Source organism: Pristis pectinata, chromosome 11 (genome assembly GCF_009764475.1).
Source record: "Pristis pectinata isolate sPriPec2 chromosome 11, sPriPec2.1.pri, whole genome shotgun sequence".
In the NCBI taxonomy this organism is placed as follows: domain Eukaryota; kingdom Metazoa; phylum Chordata; class Chondrichthyes; order Rhinopristiformes; family Pristidae; genus Pristis; species Pristis pectinata.
In genome coordinates, this window is record NC_067415.1 from 36,717,694 (window position 1) to 36,737,839 (window position 20,146).

Here is a 20,146-nt window from a genome sequence, read left to right on the forward strand (position 1 = left end):
TGTGCTTCTGTAATTTGTATCCTCCTTTTCACCTCACTCACACCTTAGACTCAAGCCAGCAGGTCGAGAATCATTGATATACCTTTACCTCTCTCCAGAATGACCATTTGCTATAAATGAGATCTTTGCCATACCCCATCTTATTTTTAGTATTTCTAATTCACCATCTCTTGCTTGGTAGATTTTTAGATATTAACAGCATCAAAATATTATGGGGATGGTGCAGGAAAGGTACTGAGATGAAAGATCAGCCATGTTCTGATTAAATGACAGAATATGAGGGCTTGAATGCCCTACTCCCACTCCTATTGTTTGTTCTTCGTACATCTATTTGCAATGCCTTCATGGCCTCAATAAAAACTTGGTTTGTAGATGATGACATCTTGTCCTTTATTGAAACCTACCCTTCTCATTTCTATCAATTGACATGTTCAATTCACAAGCACATTATCTCTTGCCCCCTACTCCTGTGTTTTTTTTTCTTTAAGCATTTCCCCTGGCATTCTCTTAAAATTCTTGTTCCCTTTGAAGTTTGTTTTCTTCCAACCTTCTTTCCTCATCTCTGCACTTATTAATTGTTTGTTGAGATGGTTTAATATCTGTCTTGCCTTGACCTTCTCCTTGGATTTCATCGCTCTGCTGTCTAACCTTAATCAGTTTCCATCTCTGGTCTTCCACCCATATTTACAACAATCGCTTCACCTTAGCAGTAAAAATTGAGGCCATATAAAATGCTTCAATCACAAACAAGGCCACTTTTATGCATTCACTTTTACCATTTACACCTACCTTCCAATTCCAAGTCTTTCTGTTTCTATTGAATATAGAACACAGACTTATGAAGAGTAGTAATGTCTATCTTCCATTAATATGGTGGATATGATAGTCTCTGCTTGCATATTCTGAGCACTGATATGGAAGGCCTGTCCTGGTTTTGCCTCTGTGTGGAGCAAACATTACATGTAAATGCCTGTGCATCCTGCACAGAATTTTATTTAGATCAAAGCTATTATGCACCTGCTTAGTATACAGTTGTCTATGGTTGCCACACAGTGTGAAAGTTTGATTCTATTTGCTGAATTCCAATTTTATGCCCCCAAGGTGACTGCACTAATTGTGTTCACATGTTGTTGTTTATATATTTTCCATTGCAAGTTTATGATCTTGAGCAATGAACTGATCTTTATTAATTTCTCATCCTTTCAGGTAAAATCAAGAGGAAACAGTATTAAACTTTCAGATAAAAAAGTCTGTCAAGTATGTTGCAGCTTTTTCACAGAGCCAGTGTTTGTGCGATACCCAGATGGGAGTCTTGTTCATATCCACTGTGCTACAAAATCCCACAGTCTGCCTGCCACTGACCAGAACTTTGCCAGTCTTAAAAATCAGTCCTGAACTATTGGCCACAAGTGTGTGGATCAAGCATTACAAAGTTACAGTGCTGCAGACCATGGTAAGGAAGAGGACCAGGCTGCTAATCAGAAGGAAGTAGTCATTACTGGTCTGCATCTGCTAGAAGCTTTCAGCAATCTATCTTATTTGTAACTGACAGCACAGATGTGAGTAGTAAATGCAGCCAAGCATTTATCTGAACTATTATTTCCCCCCAGTTTTGGGGGTGATAACTTGCACAGTATTGTGCAACATACAGAGAAGAAGCTGATCTTTTGAAAACTTGGCTGCCTTTAATCTAACTGTATCATGACTGAGACTTTGGTTCTGTATTTCCTGACAGTTTGGGAACATTGTTCTGTGTTCAAGTACCCTACTTCTGGAATTGTGACTTTCCATTAGTTAAGTGTAGGCTTTCCCTGCTCCTCAAAGAACCCCAATTTGGGATCATTTGTACATTGTAATCTGTCCAATGATGTCATAGAATAACTAGTTAAGATGAACCAAGGTTGTACATGTCACACTGTTGACTTTGGGTCAATATGTCCATAATGAGACTGTTATGAGCCATTTACAAGGTAATGGTGCATCGCTCTTGGTGTAATAACTTGCTGACCAGCTGGTTTACACATTGAATAAGTAAGATTTAACTTCAAACCTACCTTTTTAAATGCAATTTTTTCCATCAGGTGACAGTGGATAGGAGGACACTAATGAGCAGTGATGGGAGAGGAAAAGAAAAGATGCAAGACTATGATTGTCTGATCTCCAAGGTGCTGAGTTTGTGAAAACTATACACTGTATACATGTAATTTCCACAAAATTTTAAAGGGAAAAGGGTTGAAGGAAGCTGACTGATTAGACTTTAGTTCAAATGGTTATATTTAGAATTTGAAAGGATTGTTTATGGCTGCTTTATTGAAAATGCCAATTAAATTAAATGGGCTGCAGCTGTAACAGGACTATTTTCTGAAATAACGTTTGACTATCTTGAAGTTCCTGTGGGTTAGAACAAAGGACCTTCTGATCCTGTTGAGTAATGAATTACCTTTTTAATCTACAGCCATATATTTATCCATGATGCAATTAATTTATTGATACTGTGATAAAGCTTTTCTTTTAGCATTGGCTGCATTTGGCTTTAATAATCTTACATTCTGTACTGATTGTACCTCCATCCATAATACTAAACATAATTTTATAAACTTGACTTGTGGTGGGTCTTCAGGCTAGTCATGTGTGTCTTTAGGAGATCTGTATCACCAAATGTCGAAGGATTTAATGAATATTGGATTGAAGTCCTGTTGCAGTTCCATTTGCATGAACGTCTTAAATACCAATGTGAAAAAATAAATCAAGGAATGCACTTTCTTTACAGCATTGCTTTCATATCTTAGTTACTTTGTTTTTACTAAATCTTTTAACACCTCTGTCTCTGCGGTTACATTTCATTTGATATCATTGATGTTACTTTTTAAGTAATTTCAAGTACATTTCTAGTCTTTATTCCAAAGTTACTAAGTCCATTTTTGTTTAAGATGCATATTTTTGCAGATATTTGGATGGTCAAGTTAGCAATTTATAAATTGTACTACATTGTACTAATTTTAAAAACTAAACAAACTTATGAATTCTGCAGGAAGCAAATAACCAAGTTTTGAAACTTCCAGTATATTTAAACAATGCAATGAAATGTGGAAAACTGAACCAAAGTGCATGTTTACCTTTTAATCACAGATGTGCACTTATTGTTTCTGTGGTTTTGTACAGTGTATATGCAGTAGTGCTGGTAACAGTATTGTATAGTATGGATTATGATTTAAACTTTGTTTCCTCTGTTGCTGACATAAACCTTGTGGCATTTAAATGGAAACATTTTAAATTTTGCAAATTGCCTAATGCAGTGAAGTATTTCTACTTTAATTGTTGTATCTAACTGCCCTGCTTATATTAAACTTTGCACTGTAAGTATTGAAGGAAATACTTAATTGTATAAATGTACAGATGACAATTTTAATAAACTCTTTCACTGAGAAAGTAGAATTAATTTGTATGAGAATTTTAAAATCTGACTTTGAATCAGCAGGTCAAGAAACAGAAGATGGGTGAATGGACCTTGGTGCAGCAAGTATTACTGGCAGCAAAGTTTTAGATGATCTTGGACCAACACTGTATCAAGAAACAATTCTTTTAAAGTGTTATTTGACAAGTGCTGAAATTTTTATATTAATGTATGTGGTGCATTCATTTGGTTAATGTTTTTTCTGAATGTCTTTGATTCAAGGATGTTGTACTCTAATTTGACATGCAGGTGATAACCTTTGCAACTTAGAATTATTGCTTTTTAAAATATGGTGAAACTGTGAAAAATATATTAAATCCTATCTCCAAAGTTAAGATTTTTTAGAATTTGCAGTAAGCATACAAATATACACTTGAATGCTTAAACTATTCTTGTCTTATCTCTCCTAATTTGCATGGTGTCGGTGTTCCTTCCATAAACCTTGGTGATGTTAAATTTTTGCTAACAAGACTTTATGAAAATATTGTTGAATATCTCTCTTTTTCCACTCCTAAATGATACTTGGCCTGTTTAAATGCCTATACAGGATTATTTCTGAACCCAATGAAGGTGAATTAAACATCTTTCTTCAATCCTGTTGCACACAGGTGACTGTGTATGCATTTTCAATGGATTTTTCTAAGGTTAAACATACAAACACATGAAGTAGGACTAGAAGTAGGCCACCAGGTCCTTTAAACCTGCAATACTGATCTGATGGTAGCATCAACTGTACAGTGCCTCTTTTACCCACTTGCTTATCAAGAATCAATCTACCTCTACCATAAAAATATACAAAGAGTCTGCCTCTACCATCCTTTGTGGATGAGAGCTCCAAAGACTCGACCTGTTGGATAAAAATATTTTACCTCCGTCTTAAATATGACCCCTTATGAGGAAACATTTTCTTTCACACGAGGAAACATTCTCCTCATCCGAACTGTCCAAACACCTCAGGAACTTGTACATTTCAATCCAGTTCACTCCCACTCTTCTAAACTCCAGCAAATACAAGCATGTCTGATCTTTTCTCATAATGTAACCCACCCATTCCAGGTGTTAGACTATACACCTTCCCAGATATAATTCCCATGCATTAACATCATCAAAATAATGAAAGACCAATGCACTTACTGTCTCGCCACTTTTAAAAAGATACAATACATCAGGACTCGGACACTTGTTAGCCTGCAGCTCCAACAATCTGCTCCATATCATTTCCCTGATGATTGTAATCAAAAATCATTCTGAGTTGTTCCCTCCTTTCCACTTCACAATCCAGAGCATTTCAGTGATGTATCCTATATAGTGAAGACTTCTGCAAAATGCTGGTTTAATTCATCTGCTATCCCCTTGTTTTCCATTATTCTCCAGATTCACTTTCTGTAAGATGAATGCTCACTTTGTTAACTCTTTGAAATATGATGGAAACTTATTGTTATATTCTTGGCTTCCTTTATTTCATACTCCCAAGTTTTCTTTTTTTTTTAATTTAGTCATCCTTTGTTTTAACATAATGTCCACTTTTTCACCTGCCATTCACCTTTATGCAATTATATACTTTTTTCCTTAAATTTGTAATTATCTTTAACTTATTTTAGTTAACCATGGATGGGGAGCCCTACCCTTGGATTTTTTTTCTTTCTCATTGCACTATATCTGTTCTGTGTATTCTGAAAGATCCTCAAAATTATCTGCCATTTCATCTAGAGCCGTCCCTTAACCTAATTTGCCAATTCAGCTTAGCTAGTTAGCTAGCTCTGCTTTCATGATGTCAGAATTGCCCTTAAGTTTAAAATAGTCTTGGATCCATTCTTCCCTCACTTAAATTGAATGTAAAATACAATTGTTTTGATTGCTGCTATCTAGGAGTGCATTCTCGATGAGGTTGTTAATTAATTTTGTCACACAATGCCAGATTTACTATAGCTTGCTCTGCTTGGCTTCAGAACATGCTATACTAAGAAGCTATCCCAAAAACATTGAATTATTCATCGAGGCTACCTTTGCTTATCTGATTTTTTTTGTTGTTGTCCCCAGTCTATATATAGATAAAAATCCCCTGTAATTATCACTGTACCTTTCTGACAAGCTCCCATTATTTCTTCCTTTGTACTCTATCTACACTGTAGTTGCTATTAGGGAGCCTGTGCACCACTCTACAAATGACTTCTTGTCTCTTGTCTCCACCTAAGCCACCTCCACCTCCTGGTTTCCTGAACTTGCATCATCTCTCTCTATTGTACAAAGGCTATCATTACCTATAACATAGTCACTCCTCCACCTTTTTCTGGCTTCCTGTCCTTCCTAAATATTATGTACCCTTCAGTATTCAGATCCTAATCTATGCCATTATGCAGCCATGATTTTGTTATGGGTATTGGAACATATTTATTTCTATTTGTTTTGAATACTATGTGCATTCAGATACAAAGAAAAGTATCAACTGAATGTTGTCTTGGTTGATTCATTTAAAAGCTTATAACTTCACACCATAGCCTTCTAGATTTAATGATACTTGGACTGCTGCGATTAGAAATTAATTATGTTCATTTTCAACATTTTTTGACCTCTTTTTCCTCCTTGTGTGCAAAGCAATGGCTAGATGGGTGTTGTATAAATGTATCGTGAAATAACTCTATTTCTAATTTAGTTTATTGTGACCATGATTTTGGTGAGTAATGTGGGAATTCAAAGGTTCATATCTGAAATAAATTCTTTTAATAAGTTCTGAAAATTGCTGAAAAGATCTAGGTGAGATATTAATGCTAAGAGTCCTGACTATTAGGTTGACATATTGGGAATTTTGTCAACTAAAGCAGACTCCACACTGTACAATTCTATGGCAGTCATAGGAATGAAAGAAGCATTTTGTTGTTAACCCTTATCTACTTGAACAAAATGGTCCATTGATAGAGTAAACACTTTCATTTTATGCCCAACTTGAATTGTAGCCCCACAGGAAGCCCACAATCCTAGGCAAAAAAACAAGCTGCTGGAAGAAGTTAGCAGTTCAGGCAGCATCTGTGGAGGGAAATGGACATTCGGCATTTTGGGTTGAGACCCTTCATCTGGACTGGTCATTATTTGCTCCAGATTCCAGCATCTGCAGTCTCTTGAGTCTTCAGCCCACAAGCCTATGTACTTTGGACAAGCTACAGTTTTTATAGGTATTCCTGACTACTTGTATTTACTATATGTAGAATGTATCTGAAGTACTTGAAATACAGCTTTAGGGAATGTGTTTCAGATAATACAAGGAAGCAAATTGTATGTTAAATATTCATTCTGTTCACGATTACTTGCCTCAACTTGCCACTTTTTCACATTGTCAGCAAACATTTTTTCTGTCTTGTTCACTTGGTTTTTAAAAAAAAAACTGCAGACACAGTTCTTGGTTTCTTAGTGATCTAAGAATAATATGAAATCTCTACCCGTGCAGCACAGTATTTTCACTCATATAATGATTGGTATAACTTCCATCTGGGAGCCAGAAAGAGAAGTTTATAATCAGGCAAGGTAACATTAGTTTAAACTGAGCAGGTAGGTTCAGGTTGGGAAAAAGAATGGAATAATGAGTCTTGTTCTGAGCTCTGTTGTTACTGAGTTACTCCAGACTATTGGTTTTCAAGGGTGGTAAGTGGGTTAGTCACAGGGCTTTTACAGCTCAGTGCTAGGTTCAAATCTACCTTGGTTGAAAAGATGAAATTCTTGTCCGTCTGCCAAGTGTGAATTGGAAAGTTTCAATAAATGCCAATTCCTCCCAGAAACACAATCCTCATGAAGTAAGAACAGAAAATGCTGGAAAGACTCAGCAGGTCAGGCAGCATCTGTGGAAAGGGGATTTTTTTTTAAAAAGGTATCCCATCCCAATTTGGCACATTATTCTTCAACATGAAATTCAACAATTGAGATGGCCAGGTAGCCCAGCCTTTTACCCCACAGTTCCAGCAGTCAGTTCTCCCCACACCCTGCCTTCTGGTATTTCAGACTTCATGTACACCCTACTTACCCCTTCTCCAGACATGCCTTTATGGTCATCTTTCACCCAGCATCATTCACTCTCTCCTAGTCTCCACACTGTCACAAACCCTGCAATTTAAAACTTGTTTCACTTCTAATTTTACCCAGTTCTGACAAAAGGTACTCGACCAGAAACATTAATTCTATTCCTTCCTCTGCAGGTGTTTCCTAACCTGCTAAGTATTTCCTCACTTTCTGTTTTTATTTTGAAATAGGAATTTCAATGTAACCAAAATCTCTACCACCTGTTTCAGCATTAAAATGTTAAATTGTAAACAAATTTAAATGTCTAATAAGGCATATATAATTGTAAAATCTGCAATCATTGTACAGATTTTGAATTCTGAACTGCACAGTGCAAGCATTCCTATGAAAATAAATGTTTCCTATTTACATATTTTTCCATACTAACCCATTTCCAATGTATTTGTTCAGAGGACTTCTAAATTAAAATCAGAATCCATTAAATTACTTGGAGTTCTCTCTGTTCTGTCCTCATTGTTTCCTGGTTTTAGCACAGCTTGTTTGTCCATGGACTGTCATATCAGTTTCCTGAGATGTCACTAGACTCCCACTTGTATCCTCTAAGGGCATGGTTTAATTTTGTGCATCAGCACTCTGTGTCTAAGGAGTTTCATTTCAATTCCTTGTGTTGTCACTTCTTTCCTGAAGCACTGGTATCACTCATGGCCTTCATTCTCTGCTATTCCCTAGCTGCCATAGTTTGAGTTTCGGCCCTTCAACCACTCTTGCTCTTAAGGAATGTGCAGTTCACCAACCAATTTGTATATAATTTAACGTATCTAATTCTTTACCAATGTGCTATGCACCAAAACATGTCGATATGCTTAAAATGAACACCTTCCATCAAACTTTTGGTCAGATTTTCTTAACACTTCCTCCTTTGACAGCAGCAACTATTGTCCTTTTACCTCCAACAAATGTTGCAAGAATTTTCTTACACTCAAAGTCTAATGTAAGTGCAAGTTATTGTGGAAGGGCAGATATTGCCCTAGAGATACTGTAAAGAACTTCACTTACACCCAGGTAACACCCAAAGTACGTTGAAATCTCCCCTCAAAGCTTTCTTTGAAAAATTAGCCCTTGTTTTTTTTTCCCCTAATAATCACTTCTAATTCCCCATATTTTCTGTACAAAGAAAGGAGAGAGGTTTGTCTCATCAAGAGAGGCTAAAGAGTTTGGGTTTGTATTCCTTGGAGTTTAGCAGAATGAAAGGTGACCTTATTTTAAACCTATAAGATTCTAAGGGGGCTCGACAGGGTAAATGTTGAGATGTTTTCGCAAGTGGGAGAGTCTCGAATGAGGGGAAATAGCTATAAATAAGGGCCAGTCATTTAAAACTGAGGTGCGTAGAAATTTCTTCTCTCAAACGGTAGTGAACCTCTAGAATTCTCTGCCCAGAGGGTGATGAAAGCCAGATTGTTTGCTATATTTCAGATGGTCTTAGATAAATACCCAAATAAATAATTGAGAGTTATGGGGAACTGACACGAGGGGTTGAGCCCAGAATATTGAATAATTGAGCAGGCTTGAGGGGCCTGGTGGCCTACTCGTGCTCCTGTTGTGTACTTGTGAGCCTGACGAGGTAAAAAAAAATAATGTGGAAAAGATAATCAAGATAGCAAAAGGCATAACTTACACCATATGTCAGAGAAAACAAATGAAAGCACTCTAATGTGTCATTAATGCAACATCTTGTGGTTTAATTTAAACCATGCACAGCTGATCCCTGCAGAGCTAATGTCCTGTCATGTAATACATTAGCTCAGAAAATCTGGAGTGATGCACCTCCTGGCATATTCTGTGGGTCAGATCTTTTCCCATACCTTTCAACTTAATAAGTTGGTGGAAGGGCACTTGTCTGAATGTGAGGGCCAATGATGTACCTCGTTAATGAAATTTAAAAACTGAGGAAGCAAGAGTCAAACAATGGAAACGGTGGTGAAGTCAAGTCAACTTGGGTAGAGGAAGGGAAACAAAAGATTTGATCAGAAAAAAAAAACAATTTAATATACTGCATGCAAAGTAAGATGTTACAGTTTTAATTCATCCTTTTCTGGGACAGAGTGTCTGGGTGTCAGGGCAGGAATATAAACATTTTTAACAGGATATCTAACTGCAGTTTGTAGCAAGTTGAATTGATAATTAATATATAAAGGCAGAAATTCTTTGAAACCCGAGTGCAAATGTAGTCCTGCATGTTACACAGCATTACTACAATGTGCAGCTGGATGAAAAAAACCATGATCCAGTTTCAGTTGATGAGGACAAAATAGGAGCAGTGTTCAATTGTGGAACGTTAGTACAAAGGCATTCCTGCTGCCAATAATTTACAAACCTTTTTCTCACATTTTGCACATGAAGCCACAAGCTGTGCATTTCGTCTGTTGTGGTATAAATAGAATCTTACTGTTGTGATATTAGAAACATAGAAAACCAACAGCACAATTCAGGCCCTTCGGCCCACAAAGCTGTGCCGAATATGTCCCTACCTTAGGAATAACTAGGCTTAACCATAGCCCTCTATTTTTCTCAGCTCCATTTACCTATCCAAAAGTCTCTTAAACGACCCTATCGTATCCACCTCCACCACCATTGCTGGTAGCCCATTCCACGCACTCACCACTCTGAGTAAAAAACTTACCCCTGACATCTCCTCTATACCTACTCCCCAGCACCTTAAACCTATGTCCTCTTGTGGCAACCATTTCAGCCCTGGGGAAAAGCCTCTGACTATCTACCCGATCAATGCCTCTCATCATCTTATATACCTCTATCAGGTCCTCCCTCATCCTCCGCCCCTCTAAGGAGAAAAGGCCAAGTTCCCTCAACCCGCTTTCATAAGGCATGCTCCGCGTTCTAGGCAGCCTCCTTGTAAATCTCCCCTGCACCCTTTCTGTGGCTTCCACATCCTTCCTGTAGTGAGGTGACCAGAACTGAGCACAGTACTCCAAGTGGGGTCTGACCAGGGTTTTATATAGCTGCAACAATACCTCTCGGCTCCTAAATTCAATTCCCCGATTGAAGAAGGACAATACACCATATGCCTTCTTAACCACAGAGTCAACCTGTGCAGCTGCTTTGAGCATCCTATGGACTTGGACTCCCAGATCCCTCTGATCCTCCACACTGCCAAGAGTCCTACCATTAATGCTATACTCTGTCATCATATTTAACCTACCAAAATGAACCACTTCACACTTATCTGGGTTGAACTGCATCTAACACTTCTCAGCCCAACTTTGCATCCTATCTATGTCCTGCTGTAACATCTGACAGCCCTCTATACTATGGATCCACAATGCAATGTCCCCTTGGATCCCATGCCTCCTTACCTTCTCAATAAGCCTTGCATAGGGTACCTTATCAAATGCCTTGCTGAAATCCATATACACTACAACTACTGCTCTCCCTTCAGCGATGTGTTTAGTCACATCCTCAAAAAATTCAATCAGGCTCGTAAGGCAAGACCTGCCCTTGACAAAACCGTGCTGACTATTCCTAGTCATATTATACCTCTCCAAATGTTCATAAATCCTGCCTCTCAGGATCTTCTCCATCAGCTTAACAACCACTGAGGTAAGACTCACTGGCTATAATTTCCTGGGCTGTCTCTACTCCCCTCCTTGAACAAGGGAACAACATCTGCAACCCTCCAATCTTCTGGAACTTCTCCTGTCTCTATCGATGAAGCAAAGGTCATGGTCAGAGGCTCCACAATCTCCTCCCTCGCCTTCCACAGCAGCCTGGGGTATATCTCATCCAGTCCCGGTGACTTATCCAACTTGACGCTTTCCAAAAGTCTCAGCACCTCCCCTTTCCTAATATCTACATGCTCAAGCTTTTCAGTCTGCTGCAAGTCCTCACTACAATCACCCAGATCTTTTTCCGTAGTGAGTACTGAAGTAGAGTATTCATTAAGTACTTTTGCTATTTCTTCCGGATCCATACACACTTTCCCACTGCTACACTTGATAGGCCCTATTCTTTCACATCTTATCCTCTTGCTCTTCACGTACTTGTAGAATGCCTTGGGGTTTTCCTTAATCCTGCCCGCCAAGGCCTCCTCATGGCCCCTTCTGGCTCTCCTAATTTCCTTCTTAAGCTCCTTCCTGTTAGCCTTATACTCTTCCAGATCTCTTACATTACCTAGCTCTCTGTACCTTTTGTAAGCTTTGCTTTTCCTTTTGACTAGACTTATTATAGCCTTTGTACATCACAGTTCCTGTGTCCTCTCGTGACTCCCCTGTCTCAATGGAACATGCCTATGCAGAACTCCACACAAATATCCCCTGAATATTTGCCGTATTTCTTCTGTACTTTTCCCTGAGAATTTCCTACCTGAGAGCCTTATAATTCCCTTTACTCCAACTAAATGCCTTTCTAGTCTGTCTGTTCCTATCTCTCTCCAATGCTATCGTAAAGGAGATAGAATTATGATCACTATTTCCAAAATGCTCTCCCACTGGGAGATCTGACACCTGACCAGGTTCATTTCCCAATACCAAATCAAGCACAGCCTCTCCTCTTGTAGACTTATCTACATATTGTGCCAAGAATCCTTCCTGAACACACTTAACAAACTCCACCCCATCTGAACCCCTCACTGTATGGAGATGCCAATCGATGTTTGGGAAATTAAAATCCCCTGTTACAACAACTCTGTTATTATCTGCTTCCCTATCTGCTCTTTGATATCCCTGTTACTATTGGGCAGTCTATAAAAAACACCCAGTAAAGTTATTGACCCCTTCTCTGTCCCACAGAGATTCCGTAGACAGTCCCTCCATGACGTCCACCTTTTCTGCAGCCGTGACACTATCTCTGATCAACAGTGCCACTCCCCCACCTCTTTTGCCTCAATCCGTCCTTTCTGAAACATCTAAAACCTTTCTGAAACATCTAAAAACATATTAATATGACACTTCCAAACAGAAACTACTTGTACTGAAAAGAAATATAGTACCCAAAATATATTTCATGTAATTGCATGAATGTGCTTACTCCCACAGAAATCAGCTTCTTCTTTCCCTCCATATTCAGGGCATGGAAATATTTATTTAGATAAGTTGTGTAAATCTTTCTCTCAGACCTCCCTGCCCACCCACCCCCCACCCCCACCACTCAACTGCTAATTAAGCTGCATATCAGTCAAATAAGGATTCAATAAACTGTTGCCCAGACCACCTCAGGTCTCCACTAAATGAATCGTGTAGTTTGAGAAAGGAGCTGCCAGCACTTGTCCTTCTGCTCCCCACCCTCATCATTCTTCCATAAAGTATCCATGAGCCTTTTAAGTACACGTACTTTCATGGTTGTTCACATATTACCTTTGAGAGACAATAGGCACATTCCTACATATTCATCATTAGCTTCTGCAGATTGTTTGATTCGGCACCTAAGACTGTCATAATGCCTGTGTGATTATTCAGTCCTTTCTAGTGATCATCAGAGCCTACCTAGTCACCGGAAGTCCAATAGATGTCCTGTACATGCATTTCACCAATACCTCAGACTGCATGTTTAGGCAGCTGTTAGTTGTCCCTCTTGTCACTACTGCTTGGCCCTTCTCACTTGGATCAGTGATTTATCTGAAATATTCTCTTTAAACTCACTGCTGAAATGCCCTGGAGAGCTTAGATCACTGATGGTGCTTGCAGCAGGTTCGCAACAGCCATGGCAAGGTTTGCGTACCAATACCTCCTATAAGACGAAACCTAACAGCATAAATGGCAATGATGCTTCACTCCCTGATGAGCCCAATGTCTTTTATCCATGCTTTTAAAGGGAGAATAACAATACACCTGGGCGAATGCCCACAGCATCCGGCAACCTGGAGATCTCTGTCTCGGAGGCTGATGTCAGAACTCCTTCAAGAGGGTAAACCCTTGCACGGCATCAGGCCCCGACGGTGTACCTGGCCGGGTACTGAAAACCGACCAACTGGCTGTTCAAGGACATCTTCAACCTCTCACTGCTGCGATCTGAGATTCCCACCTGCTTCAGAAGGGCAGCAATCATACTGGTGCCCAAGAAGAGCAGGGTGAGCTGCCTCAACGGCTATCGCCTGGTAGCGCTCACATCTACTGTGATGAAGTGCTTTGAGAGATCGGTCATGGCTAGAATTAACTCCTGACTGAGAAAGGACTTGGCCCCACTGCAATATGCCTACCGCCACAACACGTCTATGGCGGACACAATCTCACTGGCTCTCCACTCTGCTTTGGAGCACCTAGACAACAGCAAGACATATGTCAGGCTGCTGTTTATCAATTACAGCTTGGTGTTCAGCACTATCATCCCCTCAGTACTAATCAACAAGCTTCAGAACCTGGACCTCTGTACCTTCCTCTGCAACTGGATCCTCAACTTCCTTATTAGGAGACCACAGTCAGTGCAAATCGGTAACAACGTCACCTCCTCACTGACAATCAACACAGGCGCACCTCAAGGATGTGTGCTTAGCCCACTGCTCTACTCTCTCTACATTCATGACTGTGTGGCTAAGCACAGCTCAAATTTCACCTATAAATTTGTCGATGACATCACTTTTGTTGTAGAATCTCAGATGGCGATGAGGAGACGTACAGGAGTGAGATAGATCGGCTGGTTGAGATGTGTCGCAACAACAACCTCGCACTCAACATCAGTAAGACCAAGGAATTGATTGTGGACTTCAGGAAGGGAAATCAGGAGAACACACACCAGTCCTCATTGAGGGGTCAGTGGTGGAAAGGGTGAGCAACTTCAAGTTCCTGGATGTCAGCTTCTCGGAGGATCTATCCTGGGCCCAACACATTGATGTAATCATGAGGAAGGCACACCAGCAGCTCTACTTTGTTAGGAGTTTGAGGAGATTTTGGTCACCAAAGGCTCTTAGAAATTTCTATAGATGTATGGTGGAGAGCATTCTGACTGGTTGCATCACAGCCTGATGTGGAGCCTCCAATGCACAGGATCGCAAGAGGCTGCAGAGGGTTGTAGACTCAGCCAGCTCCATCATGGGCACAACCCTCCCCACTATCGACAACATCTTCAAGAGTCGATGTCTCAAGAAGGTGGCATCCATCACTAAGGACCCACACCATCCGGGACATGTCCTCTTCTCATTACTATCATCGGGGAGGAGGTACAGGAGCCTGAAGACCCACGCTCAACGATTTTTAAACAGCTTTTTCCCCTCTGCCATCAGGTTTCTGAATGGTCCATGAACACTACATTGTTACTTCTATTTTTTTACACTGTTTATTTATGTTGTAATTTATAGTAACTTTATGTCTTTGCACTGTACTGCTGGCACAAAACAACAAATTTTACGACATATAAGTCAGTGATAATAAACCTGATTCTGAGGTTGTGGTGTGTAACGTGTTGGGATGTGCTCTGTTCCTGGCCCTCACCAGTTAATTGTGTCTCATCTTGGGAAAACATTACCTGATGGGGAAATACATAATTTTGATCTCAGGATATAACAGTGATAATGTGCTCTATATGTTTCTGTTCTGCAATGTGAGGAAAGTTCAAAATGAACAAAGGCAAAAGAGTTATTTGGAAGATAAGTTCTGTCTTCAAACACTCCGTTCTCTAGTCCCCAGGGATTTAAAGTTAAATAGGTCCTTCACCAGCTCCTGAAAATACATCATATGTAGTTGTCCATTGCTCATGATGGCTTTTTCCTTAGATACCGCCATCACCCGAATGCCAGAAAGTGGCAGTCAGCCAGTTGTCCAGTAACCTTAGAGGAAGACCAACTCAGTGTACCTCAAGTCCTGGTGATGGTATATATTGGGAGCACACTTCTTCACATTTCTCCTTCATCATACAACGCCCTTCTGTGCTGTTTAAAACCATTACACATTTAGATGTTATGCATGACACTCTCCCAAGATGCCGTAAATCACAAGTTTATTTCATGCTTAAACATTAATGAATGTATACGAAGCCTAGGCATTAATTTTGGAATTCTTGATTTAATGTTTTCTTATTTGTTCTCAGGTGCTATGGATCTTCAGTGTTCCATTGGATTCTCTCCACTGCTTCCACTCAGGAAACCATGGCCTCTGCTTTTAATGGAAGGCAGTATTTCCCACAATGGAATATCATCTTCCTTCTCTGTATCATCGCCTAGAGTATCTCCATTGCTGTTGTCAATGCAAAGGAAGACTTTTCCAATAATTTTGTATTTGAAGGGGTAATGGAACAAAGAGGTACACTTCATAACCAAGGAACAGCTTTAAGACTATTGCTGATATCTTGCATCATTGGAGGTTGTATGTCATGTAAGTTGAGGTTTTTCTAGCTCCACAAAACCACATGTTGTCTCAATGGTTTTACCCAAAGAGAAGATTAAGTAAAATTAAAGACTGCCCTTTTAAGGGGATTGCAGAAGGGGAGAGGAACTGGGCAACCCATCCACCAGTGGTACGAAGGTACTTAGTTCCTGATAGTGAGTCCTCAGGGTTCTGTGTGTAGGACATGACAAGTGCCATCTCACTGTATTTTAGTAAAGTGGAATTGAAATTTTAAGACATCATCATATTGGCAAAAGCTGTAGAAGACTTCTGGAATATTATGTTACGAAGGTTACATTAAAATGACCGAGACATGATAGGTGCTAATCATTATGAGTGTATTGCTGTACCTCCCACAATGTAATTAAATTAATAATACTATAGTTTGCAAGTTTATGAAGGGTTTAAACAATCAAAGATAGTTTGGCTTGAAGAGAGTCTGTGGGCCAGACATGGAAGAATATAATTTAACATTAACATGTGCAGGCAGAAGGGATTAGTTTAGTTAGGCATTGTTAGCTTAATTAGTTTGGTACAACATTGTGGACTGATGTTCCTGTTCTATGTTCTAACATGCTAAATTGTATTCTTCCAGGACTGGCCCACAGACTCTTTTCTCTATCGTTGCTTTAAAATATTAAACCTATTCCTAACTTTGTAGATTGGCTCCATGTTATAATAGCTGCCCATTTTCATTACCAATAATTCCAAAGCAAATAAAAATAATCATGTGCTTTCCAGAGGAGGTCTGATCCAGAGTGCTATTTTACCACAGCTACTCAATGAAAAATTCTGAAAAGCTGAGTCCTTTTCATGAAAATGCAGAGAATGCTTTCACAGATCCTTCATAATGGTACTATTGCAGTAATATCAGAACCAGAAGAAACATTGTATTAACACATTAATTGTGGAGAGTGACTGTGGAGGGTTCAGCAACATTAATAAATTACAACATGGTAGCAACCATTCCTGATAAGAGCAGGTCAGTTTTGCACAATGAATGACAAGTGTACATCACGGGAAAATATTCTACTTTATAGCATTTTTCTAAAGACATATTGAACAATGGTTTAATTTATACAGCTGACTGATGATCATTGCAAATATAAATTGTACTGGGACGAATTCTCCGTTTTGTCCTGCCAGGCAGCTTTGGTAGGATTTTGAACGTTTTTGGCATGAATTCCACACAGGATTCACGGAATTTCTTGATACGCCAACAGTAGATGATGGGGTTGAAGACTGATTTCAGGTAAGTTAGCCACAGGACCCAGATGCTAATGGTATAGAAGGAGTGACTGTGATAAAAGTTTTTGCTGAAAACAGAAAGCAGACTGTACACAGTGTATGGCAACCAGCAGAATGAAAAGCCAATGAAGAGGATTAAAATAGTTGTGAAGGCTCGAGTTTTGAAGCTCATGTCAACGTTTATTTGATGAGGTCGTTGTAAACCCATTAATCCGAGCTTGCTCACTTGATTTAAACAGAGGTTATCTGCGTGGTTGTGGATCTGTACTGCATTTCTTCGCACTGTGTTCAGAATGCAGAGGTAAGAATACAGCATCACACTGAAAGGAACAAAGAAAATGGTCACCAGCAAGAGCACAGCATAAACACGGTCAGCCCCCATCTCTGTGTACCCCAGGACACACTGGGGTGCCCGAGTAGGTACTTCCACTGCAGTCCAGCCAATCACCGATGGAAAGGAGATACAAAAGGAGACTGTCCATGAAACGACAATCATTATTTTGGCCCGATAAGGATTCAGCTTGTCTTGTCGTTGCACAATGATTAAGTAACGGTCAACACTGATTATCAGAAGAATTGCCACACCTTCCAGGACAAAGAACCAGTAAAACATAGCAGATATCCGGCAAAAATAACCTCCAAAGATCCACTCAACTGTTATGATGGTAATCGTGGTAAAAGGCATGCACATCAAAGACAGCATAATGTCAGAAAATGCAAGGGTGGCTAAGAGCAGGTTGATTGCCGAGCGCATTGCAGGCTTCTGGTATACAATTAAACACACTATTGCATTGCCAAGGAAACCAATAGCAATCATTGACATCATCACTATTGCTAGCATTATCCTTATAAAGACGGGAAGATTTGTCTTGCTTGAATTCACAATTGGATTTGTCACATTTAAAAACTCAGGGATACATCTCTCCAAAAGTGTACTATTACATTCAATCATTGTGAAAATGTCACTCATTCACTTCTGGGCTAAAATTGAATGTTATTGCATTCATATGCTAACATTGGTTTTAGAACTGGAATATATTCCATATTCTAAGGAAATAAACATTCTTTGCCATTTGATGTAACAGAGTGATGGAAATCTTGATGTGAATCTTCTTCATTGCATACTGTTGGTTACATCATAAACTCCAAAGTATATTCATTACCTAGGAGCAATAAACAAAAAGAGAATTAATCATGTTCTTAGTTGCATTATTTACAAATAACTGTTTAAGTTCATAATCTTTCAAAGTCTCTCCCACATCCTATCATCCTATCTTACATGACTAGACTACAATTTTCAGAACAAAGTCCAGAAATTGGATCAATTAGCAAATTGCACAAAAATAAGTTTAATAGGGTGTAAACTGCATTAATGATCATTTCTAGTGAAATGGTACCCAGAGCAAAATTTGACCGGCTACTTCCATGCACTGTTCATGTTAACACACCTGACATTACAATGCTCATCTCCTCCCTTACCAACAAAAATTGGTGCTCATGGAACAATCTCTGTACGTTGAGGGGTAAATTGCACTGCTTTGCTGTTTCTATTGTTATTTAAGGCAACAATCTACTGGCTTTCTGTGTGGTTCCAGCAGGATTCTCTCAGGATGATGAGGAATGAGAGCAGAGAGCAGGGCAGACGATGGGCCTGCATGCTATCTCCCTGTTGCTGGAGGAAAGTCACCTGCAGGTGCATGACATTTCTCGGCATGTGCAGGTCAGTGATCTGTGACACACAGAGCAGCTGGTTGATGACAAGCAGCACCTCTTTGATCCTGGAGAAATGCAATTTGTTCACAGCCCTCATCAATGAGAACAGTGATCTGCTCATGGGTGACATTTCTCTGTGCAATGAGGATGTCAAGCTGCTCCCTGGTGGCCATCACTGCTCCTTCAGAGCTTCAGTCTGCTCTGTGTGGCAGAGACCAGGCCTCTAGCCATATCAGGGTGGGACTACTATAAAGCAGACTCTGTGTTGCCTTCTGAACAAGCAGGTGTTTTGTGATGGTATTTTAGCTGATCCCCAGCCATGGGGTGTGTATAACATTTAGCATGAAGTTTCTGGTCTTCTGGCTTCACGCAACCTCCTGCGACAGGTGGGAGATGAATTCCTCTGAGCTCCTTGTCATCTGCATTCAGCCATGCAGGCCTGACAACATGCTCACCACCTCGCTGTGCATCCACAACACCCTTGTGACGCCAGTATCCCAGTGTGGTCCATATCTGGGGTAGTACAGGTGAGTGGAGAACCTTCTGGCATTAGCTTTCCTACGATTGGTTCCAGACTTCCGCCCACTAGTCCCTGTGACACCAATCTCACTTAGTTAATCTGCTCCCCTCACAATCCCCATCCCCAAGGTGGCACCAGGACTCTAAGGTGCAGTGACGTATTTTGCTCATTCTGATTATTTCCATCGTCCTCATATTCCTCCATGTTCCCTCCTGCTCCTCCCGCTCTGTTTCCTCTTCTGAGGGGGGAAACACGTGGACTTCCCAAAACACCGCAAACATTAAACAAAGACAATTGCACTTGTAAGCCAAACACCTTGATGGAGTTACAGCAGCACTGGTGATAAATGAAAGGGAGTTCAGTAGGCATAATGAAACATTGCCAGTGAACATACCTGGCAAATTGCATTTGCTCTGGTGGTTTGGTATTGGTATTGGTTTATTATTGTCACTCGTACCAAGGTACAGTGAAAAACTTGCATACCATTTGTACAGATCAATTCATTACACAGTGCATTGAGGTAGTACAGGGTAAAAACAATAACGGAATACAGAGTAGAGTGTCACAGCTACAGGGAAGTGCATTGCAGGTAGATAATAAGGTGTAAGGTAGATTGTGAGGTCAAGAGTCCATCTCATCGTATAAGGGAACTATTCAATGGTCTTATCACTGTGGGATAGAAGCTGTCTTTGAGCCTGGTGGTATGTACCCTCAGGCTCCTGCATCTTCTGCCTGATGGGAGACGAGAGAAGAGAGAATGACCCGGGTGGGTGTGGTCTTCGATTCTGCTGGCTGATTCGCCAAGGCAGCGAGAGGTATAGACAGAGTCCATGGAGGGGAGCCTGGTTTCCGCGATGCGCTGGGCTCTGTCCACAA

At 40.1% G+C, this 20,146-nt stretch overlaps 2 protein-coding genes across 6 annotated transcripts in view; one reads left to right on the forward strand and one right to left on the reverse strand.

Annotated features, from left to right (window-relative positions):
* tgfbrap1 (transforming growth factor, beta receptor associated protein 1) overlaps positions 1–3,733 on the forward strand; it is a 46,472-nt gene extending 42,739 nt beyond the window's left edge. Inside the window, exons 12-13 of one of the 4 annotated variants that reach the window (XR_007957135.1) lie at positions 1,207–1,453; positions 2,082–3,465. Coding sequence is in view for 1 of the 4 variants with exons in the window: in XM_052026070.1 (XP_051882030.1) it covers positions 1,207–1,395 (189 nt within the window). In the remaining 3 variants the exon portion in view is untranslated. The other 3 variants (XR_007957137.1, XR_007957136.1, XM_052026070.1) reach the window with 3 other exon arrangements.
* A 12,928-nt stretch (positions 3,734–16,661) lies between these two features.
* Positions 16,662–20,146, reverse strand: part of gpr45 (G protein-coupled receptor 45) — a 45,191-nt gene continuing 41,706 nt past the window's right edge. The window contains exon 2 of one of the 2 annotated variants that reach the window (XM_052026512.1): positions 16,662–17,357. In XM_052026512.1, the coding sequence (XP_051882472.1) occupies positions 16,865–17,357 (493 nt within the window). In that variant the 3' untranslated portion in view covers positions 16,662–16,864. Of the gene's footprint in view, positions 18,201–20,146 lie in introns of both variants that reach the window. The other variant, XM_052026511.1, reaches the window with a different exon arrangement.